This window comes from Rhamphochromis sp. 'chilingali', assembly GCF_963969265.1.
Source record: "Rhamphochromis sp. 'chilingali' genome assembly, chromosome: 20".
NCBI lineage: Eukaryota > Metazoa > Chordata > Actinopteri > Cichliformes > Cichlidae > Rhamphochromis > Rhamphochromis sp. 'chilingali'.
The window spans coordinates 16,688,633-16,710,373 of NC_137947.1; the positions used below are offsets into that span (position 1 = coordinate 16,688,633).

Sequence of the window (21,741 nt, forward strand, 5' to 3'; positions counted from 1 at the left end):
ACTCTGTTACACGGTGAGGTAACGCAATACTCTTTCAGGAGAGGATCGGGGTTTGGGGAGGCCGAAAGAGAAGTTCTAGGGCGTTATACTTATTGTGGAGGTGCCAAAAAAGACGTGGCAGCTCAACGTGCTGTCTGGCTGTCTGCCGCGTGGGGTCCTCATTTTCTAAACAAACAAAATGGCGGCGCGCATGAGATGGGGTCTTCAGCAGCTTTTACGGACAAGAAATACGGCTCACTTTAGGTTTGAACTATCACCAGCGTTGATCCACCGTACTGTAATACCTATATGATGAGTCTGTGTAAAGCATAAACCAGTATTGCGACGCGTCTCTGCATTTGAGACAGAAATTAGCTTTTAGCCAGCTACATAGCTAGCAAGCAAAACAAATGGGACAAAGCTTTGTCTCCAGGCTAACTCATCCGCCTAGGTGTGGTTGGAGCTGTGGAAGAAAGTAGTTTAGTCTAGTGTTAGTTAGTTTAGTCGTTTTCACTGTGAAAATCACGTGGTAGCTGGCACACGGCCGCTAGCTAGTTAGCATAGTAAAACTTCATTGTTAGTGAGAAGGTTATTCCATGCATAACAACGCCACCCGTTTATATCCTGCCTCAATAAATGAATGAGTTGAGGGGATATAAGGTGTAATGTGTTCTTTGTGCTTCAAGGTTTCCACAGCCGACCAGATGTTCATACCACTCACTGTCCACGACTCAGAGCTTCAGAAGAGTCCAGCCTCACCTCGTAGGAGCCACACAATTCCCAAGTGAGAAACTCTTTTAGAAGTTTGAAAACCTTACATACGTTCACTGCATTATGTTATGCCTGAGCTGATGGTTATGTAATGTCTTACAGTAAGACACCTGTCCATCCAGACTCAAGATACACCGAACCCCAGAAGCCTGAAGTTTCTTCCCGGTAAACCCGTCCTAGGAAGTGGAACGCTTGACTTTCCTTCTCCAAGCTCGACTGGATGTTCTTCTTTAGCCAGGTTGTGTGTCAGACTTAGTGTTGCACTTCAAACACATTTGAAGCCTTGGGAGGCACGTGTAACAGGGCTAGCACTAAAACAAGAAGAATATACTGTATGCTCACTTCATAAGGTACACTGTGCTAATACTAGGTTAGACCTTGTTGGCTTCCTTGAATCATCCCTGTAGTCATAAAGGGATGGACATGCTTAGCACAAGACTCAGGTGAGCTGTGGTATTTAAATTATTCCCAGTTGGAACTCAGGAGTGTTTCAAGAGAATATCCCCCACAAAATTATACCTCGAACAACCTGAACCATTAATATAAGGCAGGATGGATCCATGGTTTCATGTTGTTTATACTAGTTAATGACCCTACCATCTGAATGTCACAGAAATCAAGACTCAACAGATCAATTTTATTACTATTTACTATTGTCCAGTTTTGCTGAGCTCATGCAAATCGTAGCCTCAGTTTCCTGGGGGGCAGGTTTGAGCCTGTGTAGCCTTCCTGTGAGCTTTAAGCAGTTTGTCACTCACTGGCTATTTTCTTTCTCTTTCTTTTTTACCATTCTCTATAAACAAATAGAGGTGTCTTCAGTTCTGATCATGATGGGGTTGCTTGGCTGAATAATACGTATAGCTGATGTGACAGATGTACACCCTGAAAATAAAATTTTGGTCCTCAGTGGATTCCTGAGGAGAGACACATCGGGTTCCTTTGCACATTGTCAGGATGTTTTTTTTTCTTTGCTGATACTTTTAGTATCCTGAGTCTGATTTGTAATCACAAAACAGACCAAAAGGACTTCATTGTTTCATGATATGTTTTTTTTATTTCTTACTGAACATGATAATGTGTTTCTCTCAGAGACCTCTTTGAAATTGAAGGAGTACAGAGTGTGTTCTTTGGCCCCGACTTCATTACTCTCACTAAAGTAAGTATTTAATGTCCTCTTACAGTTTGTCTTTGTAGTTATAGTCTAATCATATAATACATGAGATGTTTGTTTTCCTATCAGACGGACGAGGATGTTGAGTGGACGGACATTAAGCGTCATGCTCTGGAGGCCATTGCTAAGTTCTTTGAGAGTGGTGAGCCGATAACAACGGGAGCAGTGCACCATGAAAGCAGTGAGTGTACAGTGTGAAAACATGCAACTTTTTGACTTGAAATTGTGTAAATATTTTCATGTTTTACATTTCTCTTTACTGTAGGTCATTCTGAAGATGATGATGATATTGTTTGTATGATAAAGGAGCTTCTGGACACCAGAATCAGGTAGCGATTTCTCAGTACTGTTGAGAGCTGCTTAAGTAAACCACAGTTGCGCTTCAGAAAGTATTTATGGCACGGTAACATAATACCTTATTGCTTCACTCACGTTCACAAAAAAAGATGTTGTTAGTGTTCTAAGAGATAGTTGTGCTGAGATAACGGTCTTAATCTCACTGTTTCTCTGTCCTGTTCTGTACCAATTGATACGGTCGCTCTTAATCACAAGACCTACAGTGCAGGAGGATGGAGGTGATGTCATCTTTAAGGGTTTTGAGAACGGAGTAGTCAAGCTGAAGCTGGTTGGTTCCTGCACAGGTTGTCCCAGTTCTACTGTCACACTGAAAAATGGGATCCAGAACATGATGCAGTTTTACATCCCTGAAGTGGACAAAGTGGAACAGGTGATAATCTATAGAGCCGTTCTGGGATAAGTTTTTGTGTAAACTCTTCTGATATCAAGTTTGAGAAACTCTTGTTTGGATAAATAAGTCATCACATACAGAAAATTCTGCAGTCACTTTAAAGTGGACTTATTAAGATAATTTCTGCTTCATATTTTTAGTCTTGGACTCTTCTAGAGTGGTTTTGTATTATTCATTTGTTCAAAATGATTGTTAGTGCGTCCCTTTACAAATGAGCTGTTTTGTTTATTACTCCTATCCAATTTTTCTTTCAAAAGTAGAAAAATATTTTAGCCTTTGCTGGTTTCATTATTTTAAACGTTAATTTTTTTGTTCCCCATTGAAAGCTACTGGCGCATAAATACTGAAATGTTAATGCTGGGTATTAAAGAAGGGGGTAATGCAGCTTGTTGCATGTGGGCTGTGTACAGTATCCACAGACTTGCATTTGCCTACAGAGGACACGTGAAGATCAGAAATCAATCATGGAACCAAGAGAGGATCATGGCGTGGTTTGATGAATTATGTTTTCCTTTAAGTCAGGCTTGATACCACCAGGATGCACTATATCAATATGAAGAAGGCAAGCTAGTGGAGGAATTGTGATTAGGAAATATTTTAGGGAAACCCTGGGTCCATGTGGATGTTACTTTTACATACACACATTTGCACTACACCTTCAGAGCTATTCTTGCCATACAAGGTGGCAAGAAGCAGGAAGCATTCATTTTACAGCTGATGGGTTTTCCAAAGCTCAGTTGCAAGCTCGGTTAGCTTGGTTTTAAAAGAAGAAAATAAAAATATCACTTTTATATAAAAGTAATTTGTACATTCTCCCTTTTTTCCAGGTGGAAGATGAAGTGGATAAAATCAGTGCAAAGGTTTTCTCAGAAGTGGAGCGCAAATTGCAAGATGAGAAAGTTCCCCGGCCGACCCACTCATAGACTTTGTTATATACACAGCACTGTAGTATTTCCACATATTACTGTTCTAAATCACAATACTGAGGAACAGAAAATTACCTACTATACTGTATACTGTTAAGAGTTCTGTACATACTGTATTCACCCAGTTGCCAGGTAGAGGTCATTAACTGCATGTCTGTTTACAGAAGGTTCAGTCATGTTTTTCTGTATAAGCAGAACACTGTAAGTGGTGTGTTTTTATTTATTATAAATACTGTATATTTTGAAAGTTGGAGATATTTGAACGTGCGTGGCATCGGTTAAGACTGTTTAGAGGGACCTTTTGAGAAAATGATCCACCACCACCACATACCGAATGACAAAGAATCTACCAGTACGGTAATCTGTAAATGAAATGCAAGATACTGAGGCTACAATTATTAATTGAACTGAGGTAGGATAACAGTTTATATGTATCCTGAATTTATGTGGTCTAATGTAATAACTTCATTACATTAAAGTTCACTATTTGAAATCTGATGTTTATTGTGACCTTTAATTCGCTGGTGTTATGTCCTAGAAAAAAAAGCTACTCAGGAAAGGAAGCTTTTGTATAACATTGTCCACACATGCATCAAAGAAAAATTTTTAATGCAACATGGGGGAGGAAAACAGATTAAGTCCTTCACATTTTCCAGGGTAAATATCTTGAATTATGACTGAATAGGGACCCTCTGGAGTGTAGCTCAACTTGACACAGAATGATGGATGCTTGAAATCACCATTACATTTGAGACAGTATGAAAGTAGCTTCATACTGTTTAAGTCAGACATGCAGCTTGTTTGAAAATGGTAGCAGAGCGGTAGGAGATGGAGCTAGAGGTGCTAGACCTGAAGATGCCGAGATTTTCATTGGAATTGACCACATGAGTAGAGTTTCAGAGACAGCTGTTTGGAGAAAAACGTAGAGAAGTAAGGCTGACATGATTTGGACATTCACAGAGGAGGAATAGTGAAAATGGAGCTGGGTGGCTAGAGGAAAAGAGCAAGGGTTGGTGTGATGGTGTGAAATATAATATATAATGATACCTGTTAAGCAGTTCGTTATATTTTTTGCTGTGTTTAACAACGTCTACATTTTTACCGGCTGTAAAACAAAACAAAACAAAAAAAATTATGTAGCCTAATAGCTGGATTATCTTAATTAGCTCAGATGTTACATTTTAATTTTGACCTAAGCATGTCCAAACCTTTACGATCAGTGGTAACAGACTATTGTTCTTCTTTATATTCCTACATGAAGTAAGGAAGTGCTGGAATTATCACCACCATATGCACACGATTACAAGTAAATATTTGAACTACTATGTCTACCGTCTGCTGGCTGTGGAGCGCGGATGGGGTTTCCATTCTGCGCATGCGCGTTCTCTATCCGTAATAGACCGGTGCAGGGAGACAACGGTAAGCACTGTTGACAGTGTTTTAATGAAAATCTTTATTACCTAAATAATTATAAATATTTAATGTAAATGTAACGTGCACTCTTAAATTGCATGCAAGAGAGAGCCTGCCGTCATTATGCTGTGTATTATTATGCTTTTAAAAGACTGGTTATTCACTGCAAGAGCCTGCGAGCTTAATTCGGGCCTCGCTTTCGACAACAAATCTAGCACGAGGCTAATCTGGCAACAAAGCTAACGATGCGAAAATGCTACGTGTTAGCTCTATATGTGTTGCTATCGTATCTGTCGTACAGTAGCCATGCTGCATTTTAATATATTTGCAGTTAAACTGGGGACTTTTGAAAGGTGCTGCCTAAGCAAAATTAACGTAGCTACAAAAGCTCGAGTCAGCTTGTTGTTACCTTCAACAATAACAACATTAGCTCACTAGACAAACGGAAACGTTAAGTAGCCTAGCTGCTCACGTTAGCATACTCTCAGTGAGTAGCTAACGTTAGCTGGACAGCCTTTGAGCCCGTTTTGGTTGCTGTGTCAGCATATGCTAATCTGAAGAGTCCTGGAGATAACTATGAGAACACTCTTTCCCACCTCATTAAATAATTAGTATAGTTTTCTTTTTGGATTCCCTCGTGTTGCCTTACTATCATAGAAATAGTATACTACATATGTGAAGATTATTTTGGCAAGTGCACTCAGCGTCAACATCATCACCATGAGCTGTGAGTAAGGTTCTGATAAATGTCTTTTCTGTAGACAGAAGTCAGTTGTTTTTTTTTATAGAAGGGAAAAATTGGCCTATCAGAGTTAAAATGCTTCACCGGACGTGGTTTTAGTCTTCATTTGTTGTTCTGTGCACCCTTGCCTTGCCCTTGTTATGTGTAACATGCTTTGCAAAGTAAATGGTGACATAAGTTAAAGCCAGGCCAGACTGGCTTTTGACTGTTATACATCCACCACAAGTAACATCTACTCTTGCACATGCAGTGTGTCACACAAAAACACAAGCTGGTACTCCAATAGGCACTTAAAGAGTAGCTGCTGGCATTCAAGCAAGTTCAAGTTCTGCCTCTAGAGTCATGACCGTGTGATCAAATTGCTACTAATACTCCTGATTTTTGGTTTATGTTTATAGTGATAGCATTGGCCTGGAGAAGAAAGGCTGCCCTTAATCTGAATGAGTCATGGCCCAGTTCGGGGGACAGAAAAATCCGCCGTGGGCGACTCAGTTTGCTGCCACAGCAGTGTCCCAGTCAGGCCACACAGGACAGTCTCTGGACCTCAACAGCCTGCACTGTGAGTATAGCAAAATCAGATCAAATGTCATTAGCACTTTACCCGGCGGTGCAATTACACTCACGTTTCACATTATACCCCACACCCCCACAGCTCTTGGAGTGCAGCAGCCGTCTCTTCTGGGAGCATCTCCTGCTGTTTACTCTCAGCAGTCAGCCTTGGCTGCAGCCTCTCTCAGCAACCAGTCTGCTGCAAACTATCAGCTTTCTCAGCAAACTGCTGCTTTGCAACAGCAAGCTGCAGCAGCCGCTGCAGCAGCATTACAGCAGGTCAGTCACAAAAGAGTAATGCTAAGCACAGTAAGACGTGTGTGTCTTTTCCCTGGTCACATTTGACGCTCTTTGCTACTGCCCCCCTTTTGTTTTTTTTAAATGTCCATAGTCTCAAATCAATACAGCGCTTCAGCAGTATCAACAACAACAACAACAACAGCAGCAACAACAGCAGCAACCTCCCCAACAACCCCCCCAGCAGCAGCTGTACAATGTACCTCATCAGGTATCTTGCCGGCCTTTACTTTTATTTGTGTCACACCTTATTTCCTTACATTGGAAAATATCCTTTTCAGTTTAGAATCTTATTGACATTGTGCTTTAAATTTAGATTTCTCTGATTGTTTTATATAGCATCACCGTATGATGTGTTACAGTAGACTGAACGGTCGTTTGGAAACTGACCATAAGTTTGCTAAATCTTAAAGTTTTGTAAGATCACTTTGAAATCTTTAAAATTAACATAAAATCCATTTCTGCTATTTTTTTTAGCCACTTTTCGATTTTTTTTCCCCAAGACAATGTAATGTAAATATGTAAATAAGGTAATTGTAATTTGATACGACTGCACAGCATGTTTACATCTTTCGCTAGATGGATCGTATTATTTATGTTGTAAGAATCTGTTAGTGAGCAAACAGCTGTTGGGAGCATTATGACAGCACAAGATGTGTCTTTGCTTTGGGTGTAAATCTGTTGTTTCATTTCAACAAAAAGTTCACTTTTTTTTTCTCTTCTTAATTCAGCTTCCACAGCCTCAGCAGGCACTCATTTCTCAGGTAATGTGTTTACAAAAACATATTCAAACAAACTCAAGCTGCTACATAGGACAGATCTCGGTGTCTACCTGCCCTATCTGTTTACATGTTAGCTGGCAATTATGCTCGGTTGTGGACACAGACAAGGGCAGCTGCTCCAGACGAGGTGCAGCAGCTACACCCTGTCTGCTCTCATACTGTCACACTTTTTCAAGTACTACAGTTTTTTTGTGGATGTTTGCACAGAGCATTTGAATAATCAAACTATCATTTAGGTTGAATTTTTTTCCAGATGACCATATCAAAGCATATTTCCTTATTATTTATTATTATTTTTAAGGTTCTTTTTCTTGAAGCTTTGTGTTTAATGCATATAGAAATAGAAAAGTTAGCTATCAAGCGATCTCCCTTGGTATATTTTAGATGTACCACTAAAATGTAATTTTAGTGTTTTGATTCTTCTTTCTTTTCCTGACCCTCAGCCCCCTGTCGCCCTGCCCACGAGCCTGAGCCTGTCTAACCCACAGCAGACAGCCCAAATTACTGTGTCTTATCCCACACCACGTTCAAGCCACCAACAGCAGACGCAGCCTCAGAAGCAGCGAGTCTTCACTGGTGTCGTCAATAAGCTGCATGACACGTTTGGCTTTGTAGATGAAGATGTCTTCTTTCAGTTAAGGTGAAAAAGGGTGGTCCTAACATCGCTCAGATTCTGTTACTTGGTGGTTTAATAAAATTAACACTTTCACTAGAGGTTTTTTAGTGTATAAATTGCACATACAATCCTTTTTCTTGCACCATTGTTAGCCTGCATAGGACCTTATTTATCATCCATAACTTAAAGAGCTACAAGTTTGCTTCTGTGAATCTGAAAATGATACAGCATTACAAACAGATTTTCTTATGTGTTTTTGTATATATTTGTATTTCATAGTGCTGTGAAGGGGAAGACTCCCCAGGTGGGTGACAGGGTCCTAGTGGAAGCTGTGTACAACCCGAATATGCCGTTCAAGTGGAACGCCCAGCGCATCCAGACTTTACCTCAACTAGCAAATCAGTCGGTGAGAAAGTTCAAACGTTGCATTTTGGAGCACAGCATTACAGTTTGTGGCTTTGTATTGTATTGAAATGCATACTTTCAGCTTTAATTTAAGGAGTTTCACAAACGCATTGTATTTCAAATGTAGAGGTATTTATACAGTCCCTTATTCTGAGAATTAGGAACTTTACTTTTTTTCATATTATAATCACAATTATATCAGCACCAGTGTTTTCATGGAGTTCATTATAAAGTTAAGCACACAAACCTTTTACTGGTTTTAGTGTTTAAGTCCTTATTTACTGTAATAAAAATCATATCAGTTTTTCATGTTTGAATAAACTCCCACTGTTGCAAAGTGTTTAAATGCAATTTAGCGCTTAATGCACAGCAAACACGTTCTCATCATCTGAAACTGGTGGGGTTACTTCCAATTACAACAAATGTGCTCAGACTTTCTAGTCTTGCTATGAGTGTTTATTTATTTTATTTTTCCTTTTCAAAAAAAAATCTTAGTCCTGCTTTCTTTCTTTTTTTTAACTGTTGTGTTTTCCATCCCTCCTAGCATCAGCAGCAGCCTCAGCCTTTACCTCAAGCTTCCCCACAGCTCGGCAGCCTTTACAATGAGCCAGGGATGCAGCTGCGCTACTCGGACATGCACACCACTGCGGACAACAGACAAAATGTAACCCCTTAGATGTGAATCACAGACTTTTTGTGTTCTTTCTCTTGGCTTGTTTTTTCATTTTTGTTTTTTTTTGTTTTTTTACTTTGAAAGTGGTGAGCAAAATGCCAAACCTGGCTGCTCACTAAGTATATTAAATGTCTTTACAAATACGCTTCTTGATGACAAATATTATTATACTAATCATTGTCTTTTAACGTGAGAAAGCATCATGATTTTCTGACAGTATAAAGCTGTACATCAGAGATGTCTCTTAAACTGACAGTAAACAGGGCCTCATATATTTCTTATCAAAAGGTTTTTCCTTTAAACAAGTCAGAACCTGCTGTATTACTTTTAGCAGGTTAACTGAAATAACTTTGAGATCAAAGCTGCACGTCAGCTTTCCTTTGATTAGGACAACCTTTAAGGAAACCCCTGTTGAGATTTCTACAAGTCTTTGATTTAAACATATTCAGACCTTCTTCTAAGCAGGTGCTGACCAAGATTTTATTTGTTGCACAGCTGGCATGTTATTGATCGTTTCATGTCTGCATTTAAAGATTTTTTTTAACCTCCTTTTTCTTTGTTACTTTTTATGTAGAACCAGCCTCAAGCTTCGAGCATGATGAAGGCAGCCCCCACCATGCTGCAGTCACTACCTCCCCCGACCACATTCAGTGTTCCAGCCCAGGCTCCCCCTCCGTCTCTTCTGCAGGCACAGCTGTCTGCTGCTTCTCTTGCCCCTCTTCTCCAAAACCCTCCTCAGCCTCTGCTGCCACAGCCTCCGCCCAAAGGTACAGTACTTGTCAGTGGCATTTATCTAGCGTTTCCTTGTAAAGCAGTCTGAACAACTAGTAATGATGAGTGTTATTTGTGCTGCTGTTTTGGTACCACCTTTGAACACAGAATAGTATGTGTAGTAAGGAAGTGGTTTGCATTCTTGTCATTGCCAGAAGTGTTTCCCGGGGGTCTCCTCCAGCCCCCAGTGAGAATGATGGCACAGCCGCAGCCTGTCCGAAGAATTGAGCCTCCGCCTCGTTTCCCCAGTCGCAGCGATCGAGGCCCTGAGCTCATCCTCAGGACTAAAGAAGAACGCAGGTGAGATGGCAGACCATATAATTACTACATCATACACCTATTCCACATCCATTTCATCCTCCTGTTCATTAGAAGTAATAAGTCATTAAGTTTTTAAAAAATTGATTCTTTAACAGAGACAGAGACCGTGAGCGCAGGCGATCAAGAGAACGGTCACCCACACGCAAACGTTCCAGAGACCGTTCACCGCGACGTGACCGCTCCCCAAGACGGCCTCGCAGAGTTGTACCTCGCTACACTGTCCAGTTTTCCAAGTTCAGCTTAGATGGGTATGTATATTGTTTCCTTTGTTAAAAACACATCATCCTAGATATGCCACATGTTAGCATAATACTGTACAGCAGGATGTGGCGCCCCAGTTTGAAATCTGAAAGCCTTCTTGTGTTCTGCAGCTCCAGCTGTGACATGATGGAGCTGAGGAGGCGCTACCAGAGCCTCTACATTCCCAGTGACTTCTTTGATGCTGTCTTCACCTGGGTGGATGCCTTCCCTTTTACGCGACCCTTCCAGTTTAGTAACGCTTGTAACTTCCACATTTTGCACAAAGAGGTGGATCCTCTAGTCAAGAACACGGCTGTGCTGGACCCTCCTGACGCCAACCATACCTACAGTGCTAAGGTACGACTGCCAGTGCTAAATAAGTTGCAACAATATAAGTAATGTAAAAAAACTTTTCAAATAATAAACTTAACAGTAATCAGCTTTAACTGCAGTGTGTATATCATAGCACTGCAGCATTAAAGTGAAAGTAAATCAGAAAATGATAGGCTTGTATATAGTTGTCATGTTTGAGCTGTGCATATGTCATCTTTAGGTGCTTACAGAGGTACATACCCTACAGCCAAAAAGGCTTCATATACCATTCATTCTGTTAAAGCTGGTAATGCTAAATGGCAGCTAGAGGTGTGCAAGCCATCACCCACAGCTTTTCAACTAATCCTTGACTGTGACTGTTAACCCTCTATAGTAGGAAATGTTATGTTGGTATTTGTAGTATCTTTGTACACCTCTGACACAGTGTAAAGAGTGTGAATAGTAACAGCTGCCATCATAAGAGCCTCCGAATGAAGACGTGTATTTTCATAGGAACGCATTAGTGAGACAAAGCAGTGATGAAGAGGCATAATTACTGACTGAACTCTGACATTTTATACAAAGGGAATGCAGACCATAAATTGTGTAAAACATGGCATTTGACTTAAATAGTATAGAAAGGATTATAACTTTAATGTGGCCTCTTCCATTTTTCAGGTGATGCTGCTGGCTAACCCCAGTATAGAGGAGCTCTATCATAAGTCCTGTGCTCTGGCAGAGGACCCACAGGAAGTCAGAGACTCCTTCCAGCATCCTGCTAGACTGATTAAGGTATGTCAAACCCTTTAGAATGCACAGGAGCTGACGATGATGTAGTAATCCTATTCCATTGCTGAATACTCAGTGTGGAAAGCTATAAACTGATGTCAGCTCCCTTGTGTTAATTTACCTGTGGTGTATTATTTGTTTCACCTTTCCCTGAAAGCTATTTCTAATGCTGTATAGTACAAACAACAGTGAGATCAGAGATAGATTTTTATTGTCAGAGCTCACTTTACAGTGACAAATAGAGTTGACAGTAAGTTTCTTTTCTTGCTCCAAGTCTGCCTTGATGGCTTTTCAGTGTGCCACCAAGAACCAACAGGCTGCTTCAGTGGGAAAATTAGCTACATTTTTTGGAGGGCGGATCATCAGCATCAGAATTCCTACAAAGCTTGTGGAACTACAGTCACGCACATTAGCCGCCATCTCTGGAGAACAGTTACACTGACAGCTTGTTGGGTTTGCATCTGATAACATAGTTGCTATTGTGGGCCAGTAATATTGAAAGATTAATAGACCAGTGCTAACCTGAATATCGCTCACTGTATGAATGACAACTTCAGGCCATGATGCTGTAAAACGGGGGTTGCATCTTATGTCTGGAGATTTGCAGAGGGGGGTGTGTGTGTGTGTGTGTGTGTGTGTGAGAGAGAGAAAGGGGGCGACCTGCAGGGGGAATTCATTCTGGCATTTACATTTCTGTGTTATGTTTGAAGCATCCTCTGTGTCTGCAAGAGGAAAGGTCAGAAAATGAGAATATTGCACAAATTTATTAGACGTGTGATTATTTGGACATACTGCTGACGCTTTTCTGTTTTTGTCTCTATTCTCTTTGCTCTTTCCACTCTCCGCACCTTTGTTTCCCATATTCCCATTCCCCATTTCCATCTAACCTGTACTCTGTGGCTCTCCTTGCACCTGTCTTTTTCTCCTTCAGTTTTTGGTGGGCATGAGAGGTAAAGATGAGGCCATGGCCATTGGTGGTCACTGGTCTCCATCTCTGGATGGAGCGGACCCAGAAAAGGATCCATCAGTCCTTATTAAGACAGCGATACGCTGTTGCAAGGCCCTCACAGGCATAGACCTTAGTCTGTGCACTCAGTGGTAAGCTCCGCTACTCTCATCAGTATTTATTGTTCTCACTGGTTGTGTTATAATTCTTAACGTTGTAACTAAAATCCTAAATTATCTGTAATGTACTGCATCTTTATGCTACCTCGATACTAAATCTTTCCTGGACATGTAGAGTGTGGTGTTCTGTTTTGTTTTCATTTTTGTTATATTAATGATTATTGTGCTGTTAATTTGCAATCTATTATTTACTATTATAATTTTTTGTGTTGTGTAATGTCGTTTTTTTTGGCCTTTTGTGTGTTGTAGTCTTGGCTCTCTCTTTCTGTCACACACTCTTATTCATATACACACATTTCATTGTGATGAAAAACCAAACGCATGGACTTGGTGGCTGGAAGCAGTAGCCTGGACCAGAAGACACTGCCATTACTTTTTGTTTTTCTTTTCTTTTCTTTTTCTATTCTCTCTGTTAAATATCTTACATATTTAACTGGCTTTCACTGTCCTGTTGATTCTGTCTCTCTTCACACAACCCTAATGTAGTACGTCAAGTGCATCCTAGGGCAAATGCAGAGTACTCATCCATAATTGGCTGAAGCTATAATGGGGATGAATTTTGGGGGTGTGATTATTAATTTTTTTTAAATTTTTTATTTTCCTGTGATTGTCTGTCAACTTTTTCAAAATGGCTGCCATAACCTGTGCCAACAGTCGGAGAGCTGCAGACTGGGTCCATTTGTCTATGCTGTGTGTTGTGTGGGAGAAGGGTCACTGTAATGACCTGTACGATCATTGAGTGACCTGATGGGAGGGAGTAGCTGTAGAAGGCTCGCCCAATAGCAAGGCTTGCCTTTTATACTGTGCCCTGACCAGAATGTTTCTTTCCAATGCACCTTCTTCCTTTGCGACAGGTATCGTTTTGCAGAGATTCGCTATCATCGGCCAGAGGAGACACACAAGGGGCGGACAGTCCCTGCTCATGTGGAGACAGTGGTTTTGTTTCTTCCGGATGTTTGGCATTGTCTTCCTACCCGCTCAGAGTGGGAGGTGCTGTCACGGCGACTCCGGGAGCAGCTGGCTGAGAAGCTGTCGGCCGAGCGAAAGGAGGCAGATGGAGAACAGGCACTGAACCGCTAATCCCTCTCTTCTCATTTCCGCTTCTCACAGGAAGGCACAGGACTTACAAAAAAACAAACAAAAAACCCCAGACACACACACACACACACACAAAATACAAAGCACACCTCACCTTGCACGCACACAGATACGAACCCAGGCATATTACGGCTCCACCAAACCTCACCTAGGTTTCTTCTGTTTATTCCTCCACCTGTCCCCTTTTCCTCTGCTCCAACTCCTCCATTCCTCCATCAGCACTCCCACCTTCCCTCACATCCAGCAGACACACACAGTGGAAGCAGTGAGACTAGGTTGTGTTGTGTAGGCCCCGGTCGCAAATGGTAAAACAGCTTCCAGTTGCTTAAACACCACAAAATTGGGTGCTAATCTTGTTCAGTATTTTATGTTAATGTTGGCATTTGTTTTGCATTATTATAAAAAGGCATCTGCTTGCAGATTGATTGAGAATGAGTTTAAATTTGAACCAGTGATCAATTGTTAACACTGGGACCCATCATTTACAAACGTACTGGAATCTGTGGAGTCAGTTGCGCTCACATAATGTGTTTGTTGTAGAGAAATGTGTATTTCTATATGATTTTTCACATCAATTTGATATCGTCTGACTTCGAAAAGAGAACCTCCCCTAAGTCCTGCTTCTTGTCTGTTCTTGTTGTTGGATTCTACACTTTCATTTGGACTATATGTAGAATTTGGTTTTTCCAGGGCAGTTGGTTGGACAGAAGGACACATGGCTCCTATCTGACGTAGGTGTATAAAACCCATAAATGGCAATACCCCAGTCATAGAGCATGGTAGGGCCAGCCTATCCTCACTCCGTTTGGAGGCCAGCTTCATTCACCTGATGTACCTACACACCTTTTGGACACACCTCTCATTGATTTTTACCTTTTTTGTGTTCCACAGATTGATTGATTGGCAGCTGGGGGGGGAGCATTTCTGTTGTTTTTTTATTATTATTTATTTAATTTTATTTATTTTTTTATAAGAGCTAGAGAGCTTCCCTGTGTACGCTTCAGTAGCAGTGGACTTAAACACAGTCGAGAGCTCACTAGGACAAGAGAATGAAAGACAAATGAGGCCTTGCTTCTTGCACGGATCAACTTTAAAGCTCACTAGGACCATGAGTGCTATGCTGACTGTTTGTTATCCCACCTCTTTCTCTCCCTCTGCCTGTCTCTATCTTAATGATTTTCTGTCAAGGAGGAAGAGGAGAAGGATGACGATGATTCGAAGGACGTTAGTACTCCCACTCACTGGGCTAAACTTGACCCGAAATCAATGAAGGTGCGTAAAGCTGGTGCAGGTATGAGTAGGGACCAGGACGAGAAATGTTCAACTTGCTTTTTCATGTCTGTTTTCTCCACTTGTAGGTAAATGACCTGCGCAGGGAGCTCGATTGTCGCTCTCTAAGCTCTAAGGGGTTAAAGTCACAGCTGATTGCTCGCCTCACCAAACAGCTAAAGGTGGAGGAGCAGGTAGAGGAGTCCAAGGAGCCCGAGAAAGTAGAGACCAAGGATGTGGAGGAAGAGGAACCAGCACGCACTGAGGATGACAGAGAGGTACAGATACATTTTTTTTTTTTAAGCCTTTTATATATAACAAAATCTTTTCAGTAATTAAGGTTAATTTTAAATTCCACCTGATGGATACTTTTGTCTGTCAGGAGGAGGAAAAGAAGAGGCAGGAGGAGCTTGAGCGCCAGCGGAGAGAAAGGCGCTACATCCTTCCTGATGAGCCTACCATCCTTGTACACCCAAACTGGGCAGCCAAGAACGGCAAATTTGACTGCAGTGTCATGTCCCTGAGTGTGTTACTGGACTACAGACTAGAAGACAACAAGGAGCACTCATTTGAAGTGAGAATTAATGCTCTGGGGTTTGTTACAAAGACCTGCAAACACACACATGTGATGTGTGTGTGTGTGTGTGTGTTTGCTTTCTTTACAGGTTTTTTTAATATACTGTCTTCTTTCTGTACAGGTTTCTCTGTTTGCTGAGCTTTTTAATGAGATGCTGCAGAGAGATTTTGGTTACCGCATATATAAAGCCCTCGCTGCGCTTCCTACCAAGGATGAGAAGAAGGAGAAGAAAGCCAAAAAAGAGGCTGAAAAGAAAGAGGCTGAAAAGCGTGAAATGAAGAAGGAGAAAGAAGAAGAGAACGAAGAACCGACAGCAAAGAAGACCAAAGAAGATGAGGAAGAGAAGAAAAAGGTTTCTGCAGCTTTTCAGGTTTTTACTGTTTGTCTGATAAATGTGAGTTTTTATGTCATTGTCATTTTTTTAAATTAGTCTGAAGAAAAGACAGTGAAAAAGGAGGAGTCTCGAGATGAAGAGGAGAATGAAGATGATGGCAGCACAGCCAATGCTGAAGAATATGATCCCATGGAGGCTGAAGATGCAGATGATGATGAGGATGATGGTACTATACTCTTCTTGATTAAATGAATGATTTGGAACTGTGTACTACTTGGGATATTTTCTTTTCACAAAGACACAAAATGGTTTTAAGAAATAATATTTCTGATTGTTTATTAGACAAAGATGATGACGACTCCACTGACAGAGACAGAAAAGACCGCAAAGATGACCGAAAATCATCGAAAGAGAGGTCCTCCAAAGATAAGGTTGGCTCTATGTTGTTATAGACACGTTGGTGAGGTGTAGATGTTGTTCAGAAAGTTGTTTTTTAATGAGCGTGGTTGTCGTTACACTAGGAAAGGAAACAGATGATCACGCACAACAGGGAGCTGCTGATGGCGTTTGTCTACTTCGATCAGAGCCACTGTGGCTATTTACTTGAGAGAGACCTGGAGGAGATCTTGTACACACTGGGACTGCATCTCTCTCGTGCTCAGGTGAAAACACAAGCACATGGTCTTTCTGGTTCTGTGATTCTTACCCTGTCAGACCTTCTTTTTCACTTTGCTTTAAGACACGTACCGTCAGCCTTACAGCTCAGTAAATCTGTCTTGTTGATTTCTGTTTTCAGATAAAGAAGCTTTTGAACAAACCTGTTGTCAGAGAATCGTGTTACTACCGAAAACTGACAGACAGGGGAAAAGATGAACCCATTCCTTCTTTCAATGAAGCCCAGATTGAAAATCTCACAGGTAAGCCTGAAGATATTTCTATTAGTGTGTCCTTTAATTTTCCATAAATTTCTTTTAAGCAGGATAGAGCGACAGATGCCAAATGACTTTATTTTGTATCACATTTCCTTTCTTAAGGTAACCGAGGACTGCTTCCTGCTTCTAAAACTCGTGCTCAGTCAGAGGCCAGCGAGTCTGGTAACCTGATCGTGTATAACGGAGCTATGGTTGACATCGGCAGCATGATGCAGAAGCTAGAGAAGAGTGAGAAGGCGAGAGAGGAAATAGAGCAGAAGCTTATGTTGCAGGATGCTAAAATGGGTACGTTTTGGATTGCATTATATGTCCTAAACTGCAAGCTACACTCTGTGTCAGTAGTCCCTCGGGACAATGATCTGGCTCAATTTGAGCATTGCTACAGAGAAGCTCAGTCTCACTTCATTCTCCGGACCATCGTTCTGTGATGTCTGGTGAAACGTGAACTGGGACATTGTATGTTGGATGGCAAAGAGGAGTCTGCAAAACTGAGTTTATTGTAAATTCAAACTGGAAACTGGAAATTAGTTAAAAGTTTGACTGTAACATAAACACAAACACAGTCTTCAAAGAAAAGGCAGGCAGTGTAGGACTGAACCTTATTTTCCTAGCAGAGAACAGACAGATTTACATGGCTTCGCTACAGTATACGTGCAGGAGTGTAAACAAGTTAGAGCATATGTAACATATTATTAATCTACAGGAGAGGAGTCTTCCTACTGCCCTTACCCCATATTTTGCCCTTACCACATGTTTGTGAATGTTTAATGTTGGCATTTATAGACGCTGATGTTTACTGCCAGTCCACAATGTCCACGACTGAGCTGTTTCTTTGCTGTTGCGAGGATACCGCCACATTGGTTGCTTATGATTACACTGACATGGAAGAAATACTAAAACACAGGCATTCATAAAACATTAATGAGAGGTTACTGACCAGCTGTGCACATATTGTATAACAATCATTTGTTAATCACAAACTGACAGCACAGACCTTTGTCACCAAGATGGTGGACTAACTTGAGAGGCAGTTAAATGTAGTGTATACGTTTTATTAGGTACACCTTGCTAATGTTAGGTTACATTCGTTGGCTGTAAGGAGTTGTTTTGGTGTGTGACAATCCCAGTAGATCAGCACTTTCTGAAATACTTCTGCAGGTCATCTTGACCTTGTTGCTAACATGTAACTGGCTGATTAGATATTTGTGTTAATGAGCAGTTGGACAGGTGTACCTAATAAAGTGGCTAGTTTTTACAGACTTCAGTGGGATACGCTGCTGTTTCCAGTTCCGATTTCATGTTTTACTGTGACCAGCGTTTGCCCACTGACCTGCTGTCTCTGTGATCCTGACTTGGTGTTGATTCTTTATCGCAGACGAAGACGCAAAGGTTAAAGCTCAGCTGGATCAAGCCAACAAATCTTTGTCGAGGGAGCTGGAGGAGGTGAAAAGCACTCTGAGCCAAACCGAGCAGACTCTGAAGACCGTGGAGGAAGAGAAGAAAGTCTACCGCGAGCTCCTGAGCAAATCAGCAAACTCACTGATGTCCACTGTGAAAGGAGTGCTGGAAGTGCTGAAGAAGGTGCAGCATGTTTAATCATAATGTCCTCCTGATTTCCATACACCTGTGGTCCTCAGGGGTCAAAAATGTCCCCACTTCATTTGAGTGTTTGTTTTTTTTTAAAGTATAAATTGTCAATCTTTTCAGTGTTGCATCTTAGTTTTACTTAAGACCAACACTAACACAAAATTGACCCTACATTTTAGGGCCACCAGACCTTGTTAGATAAAGTACACTCTGTTTTTGAGCGAAAATAAAACAAGACAATAAACTATTTAAACGTTTAGATAATTTTGACTATCTGACTAACTACAGAGTGCTGTATGTTGAACTTTAGTAAGAAAGTTTGTTTGTTTTTTTTGAACCACTTAAAATTTTTAAATGGCAGCACGTAGTCACACCTGTGGTCCTCAGGGGTCAAAAATGGCCCCATCTGGTTTGATTGATACTTAATTAACATGAAGTGGATTTTTCCCCCACTTTTATTTAAAACTTAATTCAAACATTTTGACACTATTTCTTTATTCCATTTCAAATTTATGTCTGATAAAACCTCATTTATACGAAATGTTTCTTTGTTTTCGGGTAAAAAAATTAATTAAATGATCAGTTATCGTGATTATCGTTTCACAACCAGAGTTGGTTGTTTTAACAGATTATCACAGACGGGTTTATGTCAAAGTTAATTTAGAAAGCTGTTTTTAAACTACAAGTTTTTTACTGGCAGCAAATAATCACATCTGTTGTCCTCTGGGCTCAAAAATGACCCCGTTTGCTTTGACTGTTTATAAAGCAACAAGTATAAAATATCATCCATCTCTGTGTTTCAAGGTTTTATTCAACTTTATTCCAACTCATTGCCTGACAGTTTTCTATATTTTGGCATGGTAGGAACACTAGCGCATGGGTCTGAGTGAAGGCAAACTTTCATGAGAACAAAGGCGTGTCCATATTTGACACAAGAGCAGGAGGAAGCTCAGGTTTATTCCTCTGCACTGGTCCCATCATGGACAGCTTTCTTTTCTGCAGTTGCAGGCCAAGGGTCATATACAGTAAACAAGTTGTTACAGGTGATTGTTTTCTTTTGGAAACCTTCTGCAATGTTAGGGACAACTTGCGTGCCCTGACTGCAGGACAGACGGTTTGCCATCGCACACTAGCATGTTCCATGTACAGCTGGACCTGCATCACATACTGCCCATGTTTTTATCTCATAGTTCCCTGGTTTACTTGGGATGTTCTGTTGGAATGGACAGAGTCCTCTGAAGGGGACTTGGTGCTCATACAGTCATATCAGTACCAGGACCTTACATCACAGCAGGAGAAACACCCACTTGTTCCATACACCTCAAATGGGAGCACGTTTGTGTCATGAACGACGATCATCTATTGTGTCTTTATCAAGAAATTATGTCCTTTTTGTGCTTCTATGATTAATCTTGTGTCAGCATGAAAACTTCTCTACCAGACTCAGGATGTCATAAACTGGCTGTAGCGACTCTACTGGATGCACGGCAGTAAGAATCAACACACCCACATATGCCTACAGCTGCATTCGGTCCATTTTTCTTCCTCTCTCGTTGTTCCTCCTTGTTTGTCATTGAGTTGGCTGTAGAGCAGGTCATCTGCTAATTGGATGGTTGTTGGTTCAGTCTCTGTGTGCTCTAGTCTGCAGTTCTTACCAAGGTGTCCTTGGACAAGTTACTGAACCCCAACTTGGTCTCTGATGCATCCATTGGCATGTGAACGTTAAAAAGCAGAATACAAGCAGAATACACTGTGTATAATGCTTTCAGTGCTCGAGTAGAAAAGCAACTGAAGGAGTATGGGACCTGGCATATGTGCTTGGACCGTGATAGATTGTCTTTCTCTGAGGCACATGAGAGAGTCAGGCATCGTCTGTCACTGGGAAGGATAGAAGACCAGATCAGTGTTTCCTCACGTTACTGTAAATATTCCTCTGTCTCAGCTGACTCCTCTTTCTTGCTTGATTCTTTGTCTTCATCATAATTGAAATGGAAGATGTGCAGTCCTCTGACACATCTTCTATTTCAGTTTCACATTCTGAAACTTCAAGAAGCCCAGTCACTTTCTTTCCAAGCTCCTCAGACTACCATGTCCTGGATGCCTGAGAACCTACTTGAACATAGTTCAGATTCTTCATCACTTTCCTTCACTTCATAGCCTTCTTCCACTTCTGCAGGTGGCTGATGTGCTTTTTCAGAGAAAGGGTGGCACGTGATCTAAATATTGACAATATTTTCTTTATCTTCTAACCCTGGATCTTCCTGAACATTGATTCTTCCTCCTCATTATACTAGAGGACAATATATGCTTTGTTCTACTGGTCATTGCTTTACACAACATGGTTAAAAAAAAAAAGTGAGCATACTTTGTGTATGTATTATTGTAGGGTCTACCTTACAATATGAAGCACCTTGATGCGACTGTTGTTGTGATTTTCCGCTGTATAAATACAATTTAATTGAATATAGAGCACTTGTCTCCTAATTGTGCTGCCTGCTGTCGTTGTTGTGGTTGTTATGACCAGTGCTTGACCCCACACATCAGTGATCCAAGATGTTTGAAAGCAGTATGGTGTGAAAATATGGCCCCTTGCAACACTTTGTACTTTGAGGTCATTTTTGTCCACGAGGACCACAGGTGTTATAAAATCCGATTAAAAACCCCATAAATAAATCAAATTACTTAAAATTTATTCCAATCATGCGTAGCATAGTAATGAATAACTTCTGTTATTTTCAGACCATTTGATGAATAAAAAAACACATTTCTTTAGAGGACAAATGACCCAAGGACAACACAAGGGTTTGTTTACCTCGATGGAGGAAATGAGCTCATATTCACTTTACTGCTTTTTCCTTTACAGGATCAGGACATAGACGAGCCTGGCAGCGAAGTCGCCGCTGATCACAGTCGGACATCCCAGACGAACGGCGCAGATTAATAAGTGACAGATTTCAAAGGAATGAAGCTGATCAGTACTGATCATCTTAAACTGTAAATATTCACTACACGAGTAATTTGACTGTGTTATATTTGAACCCGTTGTCTCCCAAGTATGTTTAATTTAATGAATTAGTTCCCTTGTAATAATTTGACCACCTCCTCTGTTTCTGAGGAGTTACTTTTCTTACTTAGAGTAATTTTAACAATGACAAAGCTTTGAAGCGCTTATTTTCAAAGTGAGTTGAGTTGCTAGCATCTTTTTGCCATCGCGTTTGCTTTGCTAAGGCCGCTCACGTGCCACTCTGTAGATTTAAATGCAGGCCTGTGTGTGAGTGTTACTTGAGTCTTGTTTTTTTTTTTTTTTTTTCTAA

General features: G+C 40.9%; 2 protein-coding genes across 3 annotated transcripts; both read left to right on the forward strand.

Annotated features, from left to right (window-relative positions):
* The first annotated feature begins 94 nt into the window (after positions 1-94).
* LOC308387852 (NFU1 iron-sulfur cluster scaffold homolog, mitochondrial) lies at positions 95-4,088 on the forward strand. 2 transcript variants are annotated; one of them, XM_080868177.1, is made up of 8 exons: positions 95-243; positions 666-763; positions 853-988; positions 1,840-1,906; positions 1,991-2,102; positions 2,187-2,250; positions 2,474-2,648; positions 3,497-4,088. In XM_080868177.1, the coding sequence occupies exons 1-8, from the start codon at positions 179-181 to the stop codon at positions 3,590-3,592; spliced, it is 813 nt and encodes a 270-aa protein (XP_080724303.1). In that variant the 5' UTR covers positions 95-178; the 3' UTR covers positions 3,593-4,088. The 2 variants fall into 2 exon arrangements, with proteins under 2 accessions (XP_080724303.1, XP_080724304.1); XM_080868178.1 differs by lacking the exon at positions 2,474-2,648.
* An 824-nt stretch (positions 4,089-4,912) lies between these two features.
* ccar1 (cell division cycle and apoptosis regulator 1) lies at positions 4,913-21,741 on the forward strand. The gene is made up of 26 exons (XM_080868496.1): positions 4,913-5,014; positions 6,149-6,309; positions 6,403-6,578; positions 6,691-6,807; positions 7,328-7,360; positions 7,822-8,018; positions 8,274-8,400; positions 8,944-9,063; positions 9,647-9,839; positions 9,999-10,143; positions 10,260-10,412; positions 10,536-10,761; positions 11,395-11,508; positions 12,437-12,603; positions 13,485-13,695; positions 14,917-15,000; positions 15,087-15,275; positions 15,380-15,571; positions 15,696-15,926; positions 16,005-16,134; positions 16,251-16,339; positions 16,430-16,570; positions 16,705-16,825; positions 16,943-17,125; positions 18,216-18,421; positions 21,291-21,741. The coding sequence occupies exons 2-26, from the start codon at positions 6,198-6,200 to the stop codon at positions 21,366-21,368; spliced, it is 3,735 nt and encodes a 1,244-aa protein (XP_080724622.1). The 5' UTR covers positions 4,913-5,014; positions 6,149-6,197; the 3' UTR covers positions 21,369-21,741.

Excerpts from the sequence above, each read along its gene's own strand:
- LOC308387852 (XM_080868177.1), top strand. The coding sequence starts at position 179 with ATGGCGGCGCGCATGAGATGGGGTCTTCAGCAGCTTTTACGGACAAGA. Across the intron at positions 764-852 it reads AGGAGCCACACAATTCCCAA|TAAGACACCTGTCCATCCAG; the intron begins GTGAGAAACTCT and ends AATGTCTTACAG. Across the intron at positions 989-1,839 it reads GGATGTTCTTCTTTAGCCAG|AGACCTCTTTGAAATTGAAG; the intron begins GTTGTGTGTCAG and ends TGTTTCTCTCAG.
- ccar1 (XM_080868496.1), top strand. The coding sequence starts at position 6,198 with ATGGCCCAGTTCGGGGGACAGAAAAATCCGCCGTGGGCGACTCAGTTT. Across the intron at positions 6,579-6,690 it reads CTGCAGCAGCATTACAGCAG|TCTCAAATCAATACAGCGCT; the intron begins GTCAGTCACAAA and ends AAATGTCCATAG. Across the intron at positions 10,413-10,535 it reads TCCAAGTTCAGCTTAGATGG|CTCCAGCTGTGACATGATGG; the intron begins GTATGTATATTG and ends TGTGTTCTGCAG.